The 18,993-nt window shown below is 35.7% G+C and overlaps 1 protein-coding gene across 8 annotated transcripts in view; it reads left to right on the plus strand.

Annotated features, from left to right (window-relative positions):
* LOC121383032 overlaps positions 1 to 18,993 on the plus strand; it is a 101,946-nt gene that overhangs the window by 76,877 nt on the left and 6,076 nt on the right. Inside the window, exon 5 of one of the 8 annotated variants that reach the window (XM_041512778.1) lies at positions 16,818 to 17,180. The exons of 3 other annotated variants lie outside the window; for them this stretch is intronic. In XM_041512778.1, coding sequence (XP_041368712.1) covers positions 16,818 to 16,969 — 152 coding nt within the window. In that variant the 3' untranslated portion in view covers positions 16,970 to 17,180. Of the gene's footprint in view, positions 1 to 5,950; positions 6,370 to 6,391; positions 6,833 to 11,001; positions 13,355 to 13,392; positions 14,105 to 16,817; positions 17,181 to 18,993 lie in introns of those variants that run through there. 4 more of the 8 variants (XM_041512783.1, XM_041512776.1, XM_041512780.1 and 1 more) reach the window with 4 other exon arrangements.

Here is an 18,993-nt window from a genome sequence, read left to right on the forward strand (position 1 = left end):
TACTTCTTTTTTTTAATGTTATTAAATAGTTCAATCCTCTCTTCTTTCTCTTATTTAATTTTGGACTGTCCTTCTAAAATGCTCCAAATTATATAAATATTCGGCCGAGCAGTCAATTCTTTTTTATTTTGGCTTGTAACCTTTTTATTTATTTTATTTATTCAATTAACTTTTTTACTAATTGCTATTTTCAAAATTCTACCCATTTTCAACCCCATCCTCACCCCCCCCCCCCCCCCCCCCCCCCTCCATCCCGAGTCAGGCCACCAATCTTATCGGAGGTCGGACTCGGGATGGGCGTGTTCGAAACCCTAGTGGTATATGGGCACGTTAAACTAGTTATCATCATCACCCAAAACTCATAGAGTTAAATGATGATGTGTGCATGAGAGAAAAGATGTGGTCGCGATACTAGGCATACAATAATTGAAGTGAATTAAGGTGCCTCCTTCGAATCCCCTTCTTTGATCCCAACCAATGCTCCATGACTGGTATATCGAAGGCTGTGATGTGTGCTGTCCTGTCTGTGGGAAAGTGAACATAAAAGATCCCATTTTGTAATGACAAAATGTAGAAGACTACTTATGAGAATTACATCCAATAAGATAGCATGATCACTAACAAATCTTTGTGTGAATAAAGTGTGTTTTGTTTTATGACACCACTAGAGCACATTGATTATTAATCATCAGCTATTGGATGTCAAACATTGAATAATTCCGACATATAGTCTTAGAGAGAAAACCCACTACATTTTTCCATTAATAGAACAGAATCTTTTATATGCATCATCCCACAGAAAGACAGTACATACCATGGCCTTTGATATACCAGTTGTGGTGCACTGGCTGGAATGAGAATTGGCCCACCGACTGGGATCAATCTTTGACCAACTGAGCATCAAGTCAGCGCTTTACCACTGGACTTCATCCTGTCCACGTTTGTGTAAATATTTTTGTAAATACATTTTCCTGAAATTGTTTTGTACAGAATAGGGGTAGGGGTGGGATGTTTGTTTTAACATGTCTGTAGCGACGACTTGATTCTTTATGTCATCACATGATATGACTGGTGAATGTTGACCACTTGTAGAGATGTTTACGCTTGAATGATGAACGATGCTCTGAGTTTGCTGCCATTTTAACATGTTCTAGACTAATAAACCATTTTCAACTATTAAAATTATATCATAAATATATTTTCTTGTTTAGAATATCAGTGTCTGTATATTCAATGTGTTTTTGGCCATCTTAATGTTTGTAATAAGCATAAGCAGGCTAGGGATTTTCAACAGTATCTTAGAGCTGTGAAATCGTAAAACCATTGTAGGCTGTGATGTCACTACAGCTTACAATGACATCATCGTTTACGATGGTTTTATGATTTCATAGTGCTAAGATAGCTTCGAAAATATGGACCCTGGATTTTAGTTACACAAAGAATAATTTGTTTTGAAATGAAATGAAGATTGAGCCACTGCAAACACCAGGACGATGAGAAACCCGCTGAATGTGTCAACACTGATTATTTAAAGGGACAGACACTACAACATATTTTTCACTACTAAAGCCTGAAGTGGTTCTGGCCATCCCTGTTTTTTGTAATACCCCAAAATGCAATTTTCATAATTCTAAAAACGCACGTTCGTCTATATTCAGACAAAATTTTCAGGTTTAAACATCACAAACTTCAGCTTTTCTCTGTTATAGCCGTATCCAAATGTTTTGCAGGTTTGTAGATTAACTAAACTTACTGTCCATTTTCACAGACTGAAACTAGGGTCTGCATCTTTAAAGAAGAAAATGTCTTTAATTTGCCATCGTTGTTGTTAACAAGGCTCTGTTACTCTGAAAAATCTTAATAGTGGTGTAAAGCTCGGGACAGTTCCTTTAAGTACCTTAAGTTGAAAGCGGTACGTTACCTTTTAAGTTTTATCTAATACCGTTGTGTGCAAATGAATCAGTAGTGAAACCAGACTGAGTTATCAACACAGTGCAGTCATTTGAAATCCGTGTTTTGGCATGTACTTCACTAAAATTACTGAAAATTACATGTAGATTTCACAAAACATAATTAAGATGAACTGTTTGTTTTCAAGTGTGTTATACATTGTCATTGTTTACATTTGCTATGGTTTATACTAAAACATGTCCACGAACTGTGAATTTTTTAGGTGGTCCTATCCTGTTGCCAAAATACCAATTGGTTTAAAATTTAATCTTGGTATCCTCCAATGGTTAACAGATATTTTCTTTGTTCAGTGTCCTTGTGTCATAAATATTTTCTCTTTGTCATTTTGTAAGTATTATGATTATTAAAGGATTTAAAAAATAATTTTCAATCTGTTTTGTCATTTGTCACTTTAGGCATGTACAGTGAAACCTGTAAAAACATTATTAAAACAAGAAAAACAAAGAGTATCTTTTTTAAAACAGTTTCTCCTCGGCTATTGGATGTCAAACATTTGGTCATTCTGACATGTAGTCATCAGAGGAGGGGATGGGATGTAGCCCAGTGGTACAGCGCTCGCTTAATGCACGGTCGGTTTCGAATCTATCCCCATCAGTGGGCCCATTTGGCTAGTTCTTGTTCCAGCAACTGCACCACGACTGGTACATCAAAGGCTGTGGTATGTACTACCCTGTCTGTGGGATGGTGCATATAAAAGATCCCTTGCTGCTAATCGAAAAGAGTAGCCCATGAAGTGGCAACAACAGGTTTCCTCTCATTATCTGTGTGGTCCTTGACCATATGTTTGATGCTATATAACCGTAAATAAGGTGTGTTGAATGCATCGGTAAATAAAACATTTCCTTCTCAAGTTCATCAGAGGAAACCTGCTACATTTATCCTGATGCAGCAAGGGATCTTTTATATGCACTTTCCCACAGACAGGACAACACATATCGGGACCTTTGATATACCAGTCGTGGTGATCTGACTGGAACGAGAAATAGCCTATTGAGGCCCACTGATGGAGATCAATCCTAGACCGACCACGCATCAGGCACGCGCTTTATCACAGGATGCTATCAAGTCATCATTTCCTTGATGCCTATTAAGTCATCATTTTCTTCAGGCCACGCATCAGGCACGCGCTTTATCACAGGATGCTATCAAGTCATCATTTTCTTCACTTGTCTTATGCCTATTAAGTCATCATTTTCTTCACTTGTCTTATGCCTATGAAGTCATCATTTTCTTCACTTGTCTTATGCCTATTAAGTCATCATTTTCTTCACTTGTGTTATGCCTATCAAGTCATCATTTTCTTCACTTGTGTTATGCCTATCAAGTCATCATTTTCTTCACTTGTCTTATGCCTATTAAGTCATCATTTTCTTCACTTGTGTTATGCCTATCAAGTCATCATTTTCTTCACTTGTGTTATGCGTATCAACTCATCATTTTCTTCACTTGCCTTATGCCTATGAAGTCATCATTTTCTTCACTTGCCTTATGCCTATTAAGTCATCATTTTCTTCACTTGTGTTGCTGATAATAAATATTGCTAGTGTACGAACATGCATAGAGGTTAAACCTGTACTAATTGGTACTGGGTTCAGATCCACTAACCCCTGTCCTCGACAGACAGCTAAGCTGTGTGCCCAGTACAACTTGATTGAACCTAAAACTTCAAATGGATATCACATAAATAAACTGAAAATAAAAATGAATGAAACAAGGTGTTGTGTCTTTTAGAAGTTGATTGTGTTTACATTGATGCTTCTTTGGGTGTTGTTGTTTTGGGTTTTTTTTAATACATCATAGAAATAACTACAACTTAATTTATATATTCTTCATAATGATCAGTTTAGCTATGTTGTTGCACATATTGTGACTAACTAACAACATGCAAGGGACATAAATGTTATTTCCACAATTGGGACTAGTTGTTGACACCAGTTTTTATGGTTGTGACAAGATGAGGAGTTGTTTAGATGCAGAAAATCAGCTTTTGACATGAATGACCTCATGGAAATGGGAACTGAAGCCAAATACTGGTGATATATTTAATGGTTTATCAGGAGTCAGAACTAGTATTTCAATTGGAAATCTTATTTTCTTCTAATATGCTTGTCACCAGGGTTGTCAGTTGTTATTTATACCACTGTGAGCACACAATAAATATATTCTAAGAGAATATGGAATACAAAATCTAAAGTTAAACACTAAATGGACAAACCTTGACAAAGCTTGTTGGTATACACATATTACAAAAGACATATTTGAAGTAAAAAAATTAGGTTCTTTCGCTTAAGAATCCCCACAACTGAAATTAAACACTAACAATATGGTTTTGTTTCAGAGTTCATGGTCACATACTGCAACAAGAAGAGATGGATAAATCTTCATCATAAAGTATTTGTCAAGAAATTTCTTGACAAGTGTAAATACATGAGAAATAAACAAGCTAGAGCTTTTCACACTTCCGAGGGCAAAGCGTCAGCTAAAAGTGTGAGACAGGGTTCCTGGACCCCCATGTAGTGTCCGACAAAACATTGTGCACAGAACAAATATTGGTTAGCATTCACAACCTTATTTAAACTTTCCTTTGACCTGCCTTTTACCGTGATCGTTTTGGTTTTGTTCTTTACAATTACTGATGGGGAAAAACACCACAAAAAACTGGTCAAAGTGTAAGCCAGTTACTGAAAGCCCATGTAGCAAACTTAGATGGAAGTGACCAAGATTTAAAAATTGAACTTTATATTTTTGATGTTCATGCAATGATAAACACCAAAACCGTTTTACACACTGTATGAATGGCGTAGCACATTAACGCGAAGCCGTTCATACATAAGTGTGTAAACCGGGTAAGTATTCATAGTTTTTCTGTTTGGTCATAAAATAACAGAGAGCGTGATTTTACTGACATCCCCATGCTTAAAAATAGCCCCAGTACTTACCATACACGAATATAATTCTGGTTGTTGACAATCAAAACGAGGCTATACACGGTCACAGTGTCACTATATTTAGAATGCACGACCTCTAGAAAAGTATGGAAACATTTAAGGGCCATGCCTATATTTATTGGCAATTTAAACAAAACACATAACTTTTAATATGTTCTAGTCTTAGTTTCTTGATAAATATTGATTATTTTACTGCTGAATCTTACTAATATGATGAACAATTAAAAAAATTAAAACTATAATAACAGTATGAAATATTTTTGACCATATATTTTACTATTGAAAGCATAAAATGAAATATGTTACTACAATGGAAAAACGAAACGTTTTAAGTTTACTTTTCTTCGTTCTTGTATTGAAGTTTGTTTACTAGACATTACTACAAATGTGTTGGACATCATATTTTACGTAAGCCAAGAATCAGTTTATTGGTGAGTCGACCATCATTTGATGATGCCAGACATATTATACTGTAAGCCAGGCACCAGTTTATTAGTGAGTCAAACCATCATTGTTGATGAGTAAAGGCTTCATCTTATTAGTGAGACATAACATTTTATTGGAAAGTTTGACATCAAACATTTAGTGATTTTTTTTTTTTATTGGCAGTTGACATAATTTGTTGGTGGCGAACATTGTATCTGGTGAAATTTTGGAAATAATTTTAGTATTGATTTGTCAATTATAATTTCATCACTGCTGTTACAGGCATTCGTGCATTTAGTGTATGCATGTTTCTTCCACACAGTTTCTTTTATCTTTGTTACATGTAAAAAAAATAACATTCTGTTGCATGTGCCCACCATTAGGTTATATTTGGGATCCGTGACACCCGATTTTTCCAGTTATTTTAATTTGATGTTAAATCATCATTACAGGTGTTCTTGTTTGGTTTTGCCAATTTATTAAAAAATGTTTTATTCAGTTAATTTCTGACTTCACTCGTGTTCGTTTAAATAAGGATGTGGCATGGTTTATTACGCAGATTCCAGATGCAGACGTTACATGACTGTAGTTGTTTTGCTTTGCAGTGTTCTTCGAATTTGTATCCAAGACGAAATGCTGGAGTGACATACATCCAAAACTGGTGCAGAAGAAACTGCAGGCTAAAATGACAAATGCACGGAGGAAGTTTCTTTATCCATTAGAGGACAGTGGCCAAGATCTTGCTCCTTTCTAGAGTGTCACATCAGTGTGGATGTGTGATGTAGCCTGCATATATATATATATATGGTGTTTAGACATCTGCAACCTTCCAACAGTACTGCTTAGCATCAGTACAAGCATGGAGGCCACAGAAGTGTAGTTTATTATGATTTCAGTTTATGTTTTAATATCATTTTGTGAAATATTTCTGAAGTTCAGTTGATGTTTCACACTGGTTTCTCATATTGTGTTAGACTGGTTTATTGACACAGAAACAAGACACTGGTATACATAGTTTTTTTTACTGTAGTTGTTTTGCTTTACAGTGCTCATGGAGAATGTGTGCAAGAAAAGAGGTTGGAGTGAAATGGACTCTAAACGGATGCAAAAGAAATTACAGGACAAAGTGACAAATTCACGAAGGAAGTATCCTGTCCAGGATGGCAGCCAGCAGCTTGTTTGGTTCTAGAATTTCACACTGCTTCACTTGTATGGGTTGTGACGTGACATACATGAATACTCGACCCCTGCAATTAAGAAAATGTCCACACCAAAAAAACATGCCATGGAAAACAAATATCAAATATAGTGCACAAGTAAAAACTAAAAGGTTTAATGAAGGCACGAAGAGATGACAAATAGCCGTATTGAATGTGAAGAGATGACAAATAGCCGTATTGAATGTGAAGAGATGACAAATAGCCGTATTGAATGTCGGGATTTTCTTTTTAATACAATGTGATTGTCCAAGCAACACAGTGAATAAATCTGTTAATTTGTTTTCTTTTCTTAACTGTTTTTGCAATATCTTATTATTTGTAGTATTTGTCAAAATGAACACACTGATACTGTGAATTTGTTTCTGCATGTCTTGAACTGAATCACATAACTAGATTCTGTGTACATATGTCCAACAGCCTTTGACTATTGGAGTTACTGTAAATCAGAAAATTAGTGAACATAAAATCTTTGCGAATTTAGCGAGACCATACAAGACTTTAATATTTGATGACGTTAAATTTAAAGATGCATACATACATACAACAGACTGCTTCTACAAACTGTGCAATTGTTTTATCAGTGATTAACTTGATACACAGTAATGGTTACATGCTATTGCATTAGCCAAACAATAACAATATATGTAGTTAGTTAGCATCAGGCCATCTAGAATTTTTATAAAATCTACTAGCCATGGGATCAGTGATTTAAAACATTTACTAGCCACAATTAAAAATTCACTAGTACTACTTTACTTTAAGTTAATACAATTTTACTAAATAATAGTAATAATCAGGGATGTCACCTAAAGAGGAAGATAGAGCTTAAAAACACTAACAGTGGGGGTTGGGGTGGGGACAGAATATTCATATTTACAAAATAGACTAAACTGCAACATTTCTTTTTTCACTAGCCATCGGGCATGGCAATAGTAGTTATTTACTAGCCCAACATTGAATATCACTAACCATGGGAGTGGGGCTACCATAATCTAGAAACCCTGTATTAGTTATTTACTAGCCCAACATTGAATATCACTAACCATGGGAGTGGGGCTACCATAATCTAGAAGCCCTGTATTAGTTATTTACTAGCCCAACATTGAATATCACTAACCATGGGAGTGGGGCTACCATAATCTAGAAGCCCTGTATTAGTTATTTACTAGCCCAACATTGAATATCACTCGCCATGGGAGTGGGGCTACCATAATATAGAAGCCCTGTATTAGTTATTTACTAGCCCAACATTGAATATCACTCGCCATGGGAGTGGGGCTACCATAATCTAGAAGCCCTGTATTAGTTATTTACTAGCCTAACACTGAATATCACTCGCCATGGGAGTGGGGCTACCATAATATAGAAGCCCTGTATTAGTTATTTACTAGCCCAACATTGAATATCACTAACCATGGGAGTGGGGCTACCATAATCTAGAAGCCCTGTATTAGTTATTTACTAGCCCTACATTGAATATCACTAACCATGGGAGTGGGGCTACCATAATCTAGAAGCCCTGTATTAGTTATTTACTAGCCCTACATTGAATATCACTAACCATGGGAGTGGGGCTACCATAATCTAGAAGCCCTGTATTAGTTATTTACTAGCCCTACATTGAATATCACTAACCATGGGAGTGGGGCTACCATAATCTAGAAGCCCTGTATTAGTTATTTACTAGCCCTACATTGAATATCACTAACCATGGGAGTGGGGCTACCATAATCTAGAAGCCCTGTATTAGTTATTTACTAGCCCTACATTGAATATCACTAACCATGGGAGTGGGGCTACCATAATCTAGAAGCCCTGTATTAGTTATTTACTAGCCCAACATTGAATATCACTAACCATGGGAGTGGGGCTACCATAATCTAGAAGCCCTGTATTAGTTATTTACTAGCCCAACATTGAATATCACTAACCATGGGAGTGGGGCTACCATAATCTAGAAGCCCTGTATTAGTTATTTACTAGCCCAACACTGATTATCACTAACCGTGGGAGTGGGGCTACCATAATCTAGAAGCCCTGTATTAGTTATTTACTAGCCCTACATTGAATATCACTAACCATGGGAGTGGGGCTACCATAATCTAGAAGCCCTGGTTAGCATGCACATTGCTACAATTTTCTATTAAATTTGAGTTGTCTGTAAGTAGCATAATATCAAAATTTATCAAAAGTATAATATTTAGTGGACCCTATGACTTCAGGTGTTTTGATTTTTTTGTCTGTTTGATATGACAACCTCGCTAAAGTTTTATGTCACCAATATAGCACTTCTTGGGTTTTCGCTAAATTTTAAGAACGCTAACATTTGATGATTTACAGTACTAGTGACTTGTTTTCTCATCTCAACCAATGCCCCATGACTTTATCAAAGGTTATGGTATATGTACAGTCTAGTCTGTGGGCAAAGTGCTGAAATAAGAGATGTTTTTCTGGTAATGAGAAAATGTAACAGGTTTCCTTAAAAGACTGCAAGAAAATTACCATCGGTTTGACATCCAACAGGTGATTTATTAATTAATCAATGTGCTCTAGTTTTGTTGTTAAACAAACAAACTTCAGTTTTGCTGGTGATTTGAGTAGAAATATTATGGGTTTTTCCAGTCACTCTATGCAGATTGGTAATGGAATGAATGAATGAATTAATTAATGTTTAACAACACCCCAGCACGAAAAATACATCGGCTATTGGGTGTCAAACTATGGTAATGCAAACAAATAAAGTGATGATCAACATCAATATAAAAATGCAAGATTTAAATAAAAACAGTGTAAAGAACTGTGCAAAATACAAATATCACAGATAGATACTGACTTTTACTCAAAATTTCAATTGTGCTGTATTGGCCATTCTCAAAGAGAATGTTACACCCCTGCACCACGGTGAGGTCGCAGCACACATGGTAAGGCTAATATTGCCAATTTTAGAAGTGTGTTGCAAGCAAATCATATTTTTCGGGTGTTACAAGCCACCTTTTGACCATTGATTGGTCATGATTCAGGTGGAAATAATGTTTGCCAGAAGTACTTGTAGATGGATAGATTTTAGTATCTACTAGGTGCAGATACAAACAGCTTTTGTCAATTTTTTTAATATTTTTTTTTATTATAATAATGCTTTCCTTTGATTACTTTCTGCAAAACTAAGAAAATATGATTCTCTCTCTGGGTCTGTATTATTCTATTGTCTCCTATAAGCCATATCTTGTCACTACAGCTTATGTATCATGTTCCTCATATACCGTTCTGTAACGGCCTGAGTGTAATAAAGTTCTGTTCTGTCTGTCTGTCTCGCTCTGTATGTTTCCCTCTCTGTAGGAGTGGGACGTAGCGCAGTTGGTTTGGGATTGATCTCTGTCGGTGGGCTCATTGGGCTATTTCTCATTCCAGCCAGTGCAACACGACTGGTATATCAAAGGTTGTGGTATGTACTATCCTGTCTGTGGGATGGTGCATATAAAATATCCCTTGCTACTAATGACAAAATGTAGCAGGTTTCCTCTCTATGACTGTCAAAAATGACCATATGTTTGACATCCAGTAGACAATGATTAATAAATTAATGTGCTCTAGTGCTGTCATTAAACAAAACACACACACACACACACACACACACACTCCTTTTGGATAGGGTATAGCTTTATATTAATTATATAGTTTGCAATCTGTAGTATTTATGCAAACACTTAATAAAGAACCAAACTGGTGAATTGTGTAAGTTCAAATATTGCAATTTATGACAAGGATTTTGAAACTTTGAATCGTCTGCCCACACTAAAGTGTACCAGTGAGTGTTGTAAAGCAAGTATCAAGTGTTAAATCTCTCACACTGAATGATACCAATGAGTGTTGTAAAGCAAGTATCAAGTGTTAAATCTATCATACTCAACGATACCAATGAGTGTTGTAAAGCAAATATCAAGTGTTAAATCTCTCAGTGGACGATACTAGAGTATTGTAATGCAAGTATCAGGTGTTAAATCTCTCAGTGGACGATACTAGAGTATTGTAATGCAAGTATCAGGTGTTAAATCTCTCAGTGGACGATACTAGAGTATTGTAATGCAAGTATCAGGTGTTAAATCTCTCAGTGGACGATACTAGAGTATTGTAATGCAAGTATCAGGTGTTAAATCTCTCACACTAAACAATAACAGGGAGTGCTTTATTGCAAATATCAAGTGTTAAATCTCTCAATGGACGATACTAGAGTGTTGTATTGCAGATATCGTGTGTTAAATATCTTGCACTGAACAAATGAATGAATGTATATTCTGCAACACTTATGCATGAAAAACACATCAGCTATTGGATTCCCAACAAAGGTAAATGATGAAACAGTTGGTGATGATCATCAGTACAGTACCACTAGAGCCGGTGTCGGGTGTTAAATCTGCCTGTGTTGTTTTACATTGCAGTGTTCGTGAGCACGGCTACCTCAGTGAATGGCTGGAGTCCGATGGATCCTAAACAAACTGTCAAGAAGTTCCAGGACAAAGTAACCAACGCGCGCAAGAAGCCATTCATAGTCGGCTTCGTTAATCCTGATAGCCCTTCTTCATTTTCTTCATGAACTGTAATGCCTGGTAGTTGAGTCTGTTGTCACTTGAAATATCACAACCGACAGATGTGTGTGGAGGGGTAGGGGGGTTGGAGTGTGGGTGGATCCCTCTGTTCACAATGAACAAAAGAATTTCCATTTACTTTAAAGAAGCATTGAGTGTTAATGTACAATACAAGGTGTTTGCCTGTAGACCTCTCCCTGCAAAAAATCCTGGATCTGCACCTGGCCTAATTGCTGAAAGTGAGAACCTGATTGGCTATCAATTAAGACAAAGGAGAAATAGACATCCATAGAGATAACAGAAAACAAAAATTGGAAAATGTGTTGATGAATAAGGAAGACATCGATAAACATACTGGAAAACAAAGACTGGAAGATGTGTTGATGAATAAGGAAGACATCCATAGAGATACTGGAAAACAAAGACTGGAAGATGTATTGATGAATAAAGCAGACATCCATAGAGATACTGGAAAATAAAGACTGGAAGGTGTGTTGATGAATAAGGCAGACATCCATAGACATACTGGAAAACAAAGACTGGAAAATGTGTTGATGAATAAGGCAGACATCCATAGACATACTGGAAAACAAAGACTGGAAGTTGTGTTGATGAATAAAGCAGACATCCATAGACATACTGGAAAACAAAGACTGGAAGATGTGTTGATGAATAAAGCAGACATCCATAGACATACTGGAAAACAAAGACTGGAAAATGTGTTGATGAATAAAGCAGACATCCATAGAGATAGTGGAAAACAAAGACTGGAAGATGTGTTGATGAATAAAGCAGACATCCATAGAGATAGTGGAAAACAAAGACTGGAAGATGTGTTGATGAATAAAGCAGACATCCATAGACATACTGGAAAACAAAGACTGGAAAATGTGTTGATGAATATGAGGCAATAACTAAGTGAGAAAGATGCCAAGAAATGATCTGCTTAACAAACTCTTCAGAAGCTGCAACTGAATGTTTATAGATAGAGAAGATGTCTTCAGTGGTGGGAACAGTACTGTAAACAACAGTACTTTAAACTACAGACATGGGAAAGTCCAGAGTGGATTTACTGCACACAAATGTTCTATGATTTAGACTCCCTTGTAAAGTACATGTATAATAAAGAACAGTATGAATGGATTAAGATATATCTCAAATATCTTGGAACATTTATGGAATTTCAGAGAACATTCTTCTTTGCTTCAAGTATGGGAAAAACCTGTCAAGTATAACAGGGATCTTCTAATAGTTTTGAGTCAATCATAGTCCAGAAGGTTTTGATTCAGGCAGGGATGTCAGCCAAACTTGACTCCTGTTAAGTAGTGGTAGTTGAATAAAGTTTTATAAGTACGGTATATTGTCGAACAGTTTTTTGTTGTTATTGATGAAGGATTTATAACTTTAAATAGTATTATGAGTTTGAGTTTCCAAATACCTCACAAAACAAAGCCGCTCTACTGAAAATCTCGGTATCTGCCATTTGTCTTCGAGGTGTTCAGGAATATAACCATTCATCTTTGCAGTGTTCTTTTATTGCCTTGTTTGCTGCACAGTAGGCTGTGGATCGAGTATTATCAGTATTTTACTATTTATGTTCAAGCAATACAAGGCCTAAACATCAGAATTGACTGCAGATTCTAACCCTTGAATGTACCTGTAACCTTTAACCTCAGATTAAACTATATGTGGTACAACTGTATGAAAACAACTCACGATACCTTTTCTTTTTGCTTAACACCACTAAATAACATTTACTTATTAAAAATTGCCTACTCAGGTATATGTGCAGGGGATGGGTTTTGGGGGTCAAAATTTTCTTTGATTTCCAATAAATTTTTGGAGGGAGTATGTCTTGATACAATCACACACACACACACACACACACACACACACACATTTTTCCATTGGCAACAAGGGATCCTTTATATGCACTTTCCCATAGAAAGGACAGCACATACCACGACCTTTGTAATACCAGTCATGAGTTGGTGATACATTTGAAGTGTTGGCTGATCGATGTTATTTTATTTGCAGAGTTCTGAAAACGACCATGATGATCAATACATTGTAGGTGTTGGCTGATCGTGATTGTTTTATTTGCAGAGTTCTGAAAATGACCATGATGATCAGTACATTGTAGGTGTTGGCTGATTGTGATTGTTTTATTTGCAGAGTTCTGAAAACGACCATGATGATCAATACATTGTAGGTGTTGGCTGATTGTGATTGTTTTATTTGCAGAGTTCGTCAATTCGTTATCCAGGCTGGCAGGCTGGACTCACATGGAAACAAAACACATGCATGCAAAATTCAAGGACAAGATAACAAACTCACGGAAGAAGTTTTCTTTGGGCTCAGTTAATTAAGACACTTGTTGTATGTCAGAGGATAGTGCAGGGGGCAAAACAGTAATCCCACTTCTTAAACATTGGTTAAAAAAACAAACAAAAAAAACCTGCTACTTTACAATTAAGAAGAACATAAGAAATGGATGTACTGCTGTCTTATCATACTTTGTGATAGTTGAAACTGCGATCCCAAGATTGCTATATTTATTTTACCATTTACAATAGATCCATTATTTTCCTCCTGCAACACTCCATACACTGACATAATATTGATGCAATCGTTAACCTAGGTAACATAAAGATCTGTTAACTAGCCATGGGCGACAGAAAGATGGGGCTCTTTGTCTGCTGATTTAAGTAACAATGCAATAAAGCTGAACACCTGTCTGTTGTTAAAAGGACATTTTAGAACTATTAAAGAAATGGACATTTAACTGCTGATAGTTGGTGACATGCTTATTATGATTTTTAGGAACCAATGGTTAACATTGTTTTCCTTTTTTTCTTCTCTTTTTTAAAAATATTGCATTCAGTTAACATTTGTTTTATGTAATGATACCATTAGCAGGGTTTCTGCCAGAGGGTAAAGCAGGTATGGAAAGAAATGTTTTATTTAATGATGCACTCGACACATTTTATTTACGGTTATATGGTGTCAGACATATGGTTAAGGACCACACAGATTTGGAGAGGAAACCCGCTGTCGCCACTACATGGGCTACTCTTTCCGATTAGCAGCAAGGGATCTTTTATTTGCGCTTCCCACAGGCAGGATAGCACAAACCATGGCCTTTGTTGAACCAGTTATGGATCACTGGTCGGTGCAAGTGGTTTACACCTACCCATTGAGCCTTGCAGAGCACTCACTCAGGGTTTGGAGTCGGTATCTGGATTAAAAATCCCATGCCTTGATTGGGATCCGAACCCAGTACCTACCAGCCTGTAGACTGATGGTCTAACCACAACGCCACTGAGGCCAGTAAACGGGTATGGTGCCATACCCAAATAGTTTTGCAGTGTTTTGTTTCAAGTTAACGTTTTAACAAAATTAATTACTCTTATCATTACTGTGTGATTTTCTTAAACCTAACCCTAAACATAACCCATTTTCTTTCTGGGGGAGGCCCTCCCCTCCCCTTCATACCCTCTGTTGACTGTGGTTTCATTTATTTCCATAGCGCCATCCCCAAAAAATTTGTTCTATCTTTCTGGCAGAAACATTGACTAGAGCACATTATTTATTAATCCTCGGCTATTGGATGTCAAATAGATTATTTTTGATATGTAGTCTTAGAGGAAACCTGCTAAATTTTTCCAGCAAGAGATCTTTTATGTGCACTTATCAAGAAACAAGACAGCACATATCATGGCCTTTGATATACCAGTTATGGGGCACTGGTTGGGATGGGGAAAATCCCCAGGTTAATTTTTTTTTGTTAGTTTTTGTTCAAGTTGTAATTGTCATGTTTTATATTTAACAGTCATGTTACAACTATTTTTCAGTTCTTATTCATGTTGGATTTTTCAGGTGTTTGATAAATTGTCAAACGCAGATCAAATAATTATCATAATTATTAGTCAAAATTTAAAAGTGAAAAATGTTTGTTTTTTTATTCACATTACACTTTTCATATTTTTGATAAAAGTCAAAGATAAAAAAACTAAAAGTTTGTTTTTAACCGACATATTATGCTTTCCATGTTTGATAAACTAAATGTAGTAGTTAGTGTTTAATGTTTTCAGATATTATTCAGATTATAAGATTCCTATATAATTAATAGTTGATGATTACCAATGGTTTTGTTTACAGTTCATATTATACACTATATCTGATTCTTATGGATATTTGGCCATGTGCCTAGTTCTTATTCATGTTGCACTGGCATATACTTGTAAGTGATATTAGTTGCCATTTGCATTTGTTCGTATTAAATGTACTCCAATATATGACCATAGACGTATAAAACATTTAACATGGCTGTCTGTAGTGTTTTATTTGCTTCTGTTATATCAGTTGTATATCTGAAGCTGTTCTTTATAAAATAAATTTAATGTATGTTATACATGCAAGACATAGGTGTTGAAGTGTCGGTTCAACAATTCCATTTCATAATGAAAATAAATATTGTTTAAAGACTTACTCGTATGTTTTGTATCATATCATAGTATGAGCGCCAAGTTGAGGCTCTTCTAGAGCTTATCATGGAGTATGGGGAGGGGGCTATGAACATATATAGCCTTCCCACCATGGCACCCACACATTTAAAAATATATCTTATACATAGAGGAAGAGATATGGCTAAACTAACTGGTCAAAAACCCTTGTGATTCATTCTGGGTTGTTACTGTGCTGTTCTGAGAAAGTGCTTGGGCTCTTGCTTGAAGCTACAAGTTTTACACATAAAACTATGTTTTCATATACATGTACGTTATCAAAATGTGTCGGCCATGTCTGTGTTTCCATGACATCCAAGAACTATCTGATCAATGAACACGAACTTGGAATCACTTTTCGAGCAATTTTGTTTATGGATACACTGATCAAGAAATATCTTGTGGGGAAAAAGCACCATCATTAGCATTATGGGCAAGACGTCTAACTTTTCCAATGTTCTTGCCATGTTCTTTCAAAAATAATTTATTTAAGTGTGCTTTAATAGATGGGTTTACAGTATGCATGCATGTATTACGAGTACGGGTATACAGAAATGATAAATGTGAACACCGGTTCATAGATTCATTTAGTATATACATGAAAAACTTAAATACATGTATATGCAACTGTAGCTTAACCATTTTGTTGTGACTTACACTGTTGTTGGAAAACCTCTTGGGCTCTTGCTTTGCACTGATGTGTTTTACATAGGACCTCCACAAGTCCAAAATACTCGAGGGTCAAACTCGACCCGGACCCGAGTACCCGACACTTACACTAGATGATAATGAGACTAAAGAATAAAGTAAAATAGCATTATGTATCTTAATTCCAGTGCTGAACATGGATGCCAAATCATGCCATTGTATTGTATTCCACACATTCGTCTTTTGTTTCCCTTCATATCTCATAGCCCCATAATGTAACCAGCAGCAAGCATATGGCAAAATGATGTAAAAAATAGAATTAAATGAGAGTGCTCTTCCTTGCACGAGTACTCGAGTCCTGTGAACGGACTCTAGTCTTGCTAGACTCTTCCTGTGCCCGCGTACTCGTGGAGACTCTAGTTTGACACTATTATTGTTTTATGTTTTGACTGGTGCATGTTGTTGGTGACTTGTGACAATCAAAGAGAACTGTTGCCTGACTGTTTTACTTTACAGTGTTCGTAGAGTTATCCACCAGGCTCAAAGGCTGGAGTCCGCTCAATTCGAAACGCTTGACGAAGAAAATGTTGGACAAAATGGCGAACACAAGGAAGAAAACGTCACGGGGGATGCTGGACAGAGTTGATCCAGTGTGGGAAGACAACTGACCTTGTTTTATGTTGACGAAAGAACCTGTTTATAAATGTTAACATGTATTCCATTTAAATGTGTCTATTAAAAAAGAGAAAACAGTTTTCAAATGTCATCATGTATTCCATTTAAATGTGTCTATTAAAAGAGAGAAAACAGTTTTAAAATGTCATCATGTATTAAACTTAAATGTGTCTATTAAAGAAAAAAACACTTGAAATGTCAAAATGTTTTTCACTTAAATGTAGTGGAAGAATGTGAGATGGTTTGTTTTTGATTTTTTTAATGTTTGTGTTTGTTTGTGTGTGTGTATGTGTGTACGTATGTGTGTGTGTCTTTTTATACGCCCATCTATAATGGGTTGTATTATAGTATGGCATTGTCCGTCCGTCCGTCCGTCCATTAACTTTTTCTTGTCCAGACCATATCTTGCATACAGATGAATGTATAGGATCATCAAACCTCACATGTAGGAACAACATGGGATGACGGTGTGTTGCGTACTATTACTAGGTCACTGTGATCTACTTTTCACAATCTACTGCACATAACAGTAAATCCTGGTCCTTACCATATCTTGCATACAGATGCATGTACAGGACCATCAAACCTCACATGTAGGAACAACTTGGTATGACGGTGTGTTGCGTACTATTACTAGGTCATTGTGATACAAATAAATCGAATAATTTGTCTGTATTCACATAATTAGAAGTTAATCATACCCGTAACATATTCCTTAATATCTATGGTTTTCCATCAAACTCCTGATGGGCATATCACATACCTCACTTGTACTCTTGTCTGAAGCTGTACTTATACACATGGGTTTGGTTATACAGTTGAATTCACTTAATTGCATATCTGTTTATAGAATAAATCGGTTATTTGCATATTATTCGGTTACACAGAACCTTTTAGCATTAAGCCAATACAAATTATATTGCATAATCAAACAGATTTATAAACATATTTATCACCCCAGTGGTCACTGTATTTTCCATATTTTCTCAGTGGGAAATATTCTGCATTGGTCTAACAAACAATATACTATAGGACTCTTACAAACCAATGACCTTGTCGGTTTACTAAATATGACGTCATCACAATTTGGCAAACACACAAAATAACATCATGTAATTTAAAGAGTTTGTGTTTACGGCTGTCTGTTTTTGGTGTTAAATTTATAACAAAATGTCATTTTAATACAATTTATAATAGATTTTGTACCAAAATAAAATAAAATTTTGTTTTTGAAAATTATCTATGAACATGATTAAATTACAAAGTTAAAGCAATACTCACAACAGTGTGTAAAGTGGTTTACATCGTTTCTATACATGTACGTGCATGTGTGTTGAAAATAAAGGCTTTTAGAGACAAAATAGCTGAGGTAATAAATAGAATAACAAACTCGGTACCAGTTATTATCAAATTTATGTCCCTCATGAAATAATGTTCATTTGTCATTCACTAAAGCTCGTGACAACTGTAAATTATTTCACTCGTGACATAAATTTGATAATAACTGGTAACTCATTTATTATCCTTGATATATCAATTATTTGCATAATAAAAACAAAGCAAATTTTGAAATTTTATCTTAAAATGTTCCACAAATCTTTAATATTTTACCATTTGTTGAATAAAAACTAATGTACACACCGTGTGACCTCACGATTAATATTTTATATATCAATAATTTTTATTACTTTAAATATACTTTAAAAATATTTTAAATGATATTAAAATAACAAATATTGAAAGGAAAAAACACAAACACAAACAAACAAAACCATTACTAAAACATGCAATGTACATTGTTGACAAACTATGAATGCTCATGCACAAAGACTCATCATAGTCTTATAGCAGTGTATTTAAGTTGATGTTTATTGCAATAATCCTGGGGCCCATTTCAGAAAATATTGTACGTTTACGTCTGCAACTTGCTGTTTTACTGGTAATAGGTTTACACGTGATTGGCATCTATTTCATGCAGGAAATTACACCATTACAGAAAATGGAGCATTTTAAGGAC

The sequence above is a fragment of the Gigantopelta aegis genome, chromosome 10 (assembly GCF_016097555.1).
Source record: "Gigantopelta aegis isolate Gae_Host chromosome 10, Gae_host_genome, whole genome shotgun sequence".
Taxonomy (NCBI): Eukaryota; Metazoa; Mollusca; class Gastropoda; order Neomphalida; family Peltospiridae; genus Gigantopelta; species Gigantopelta aegis.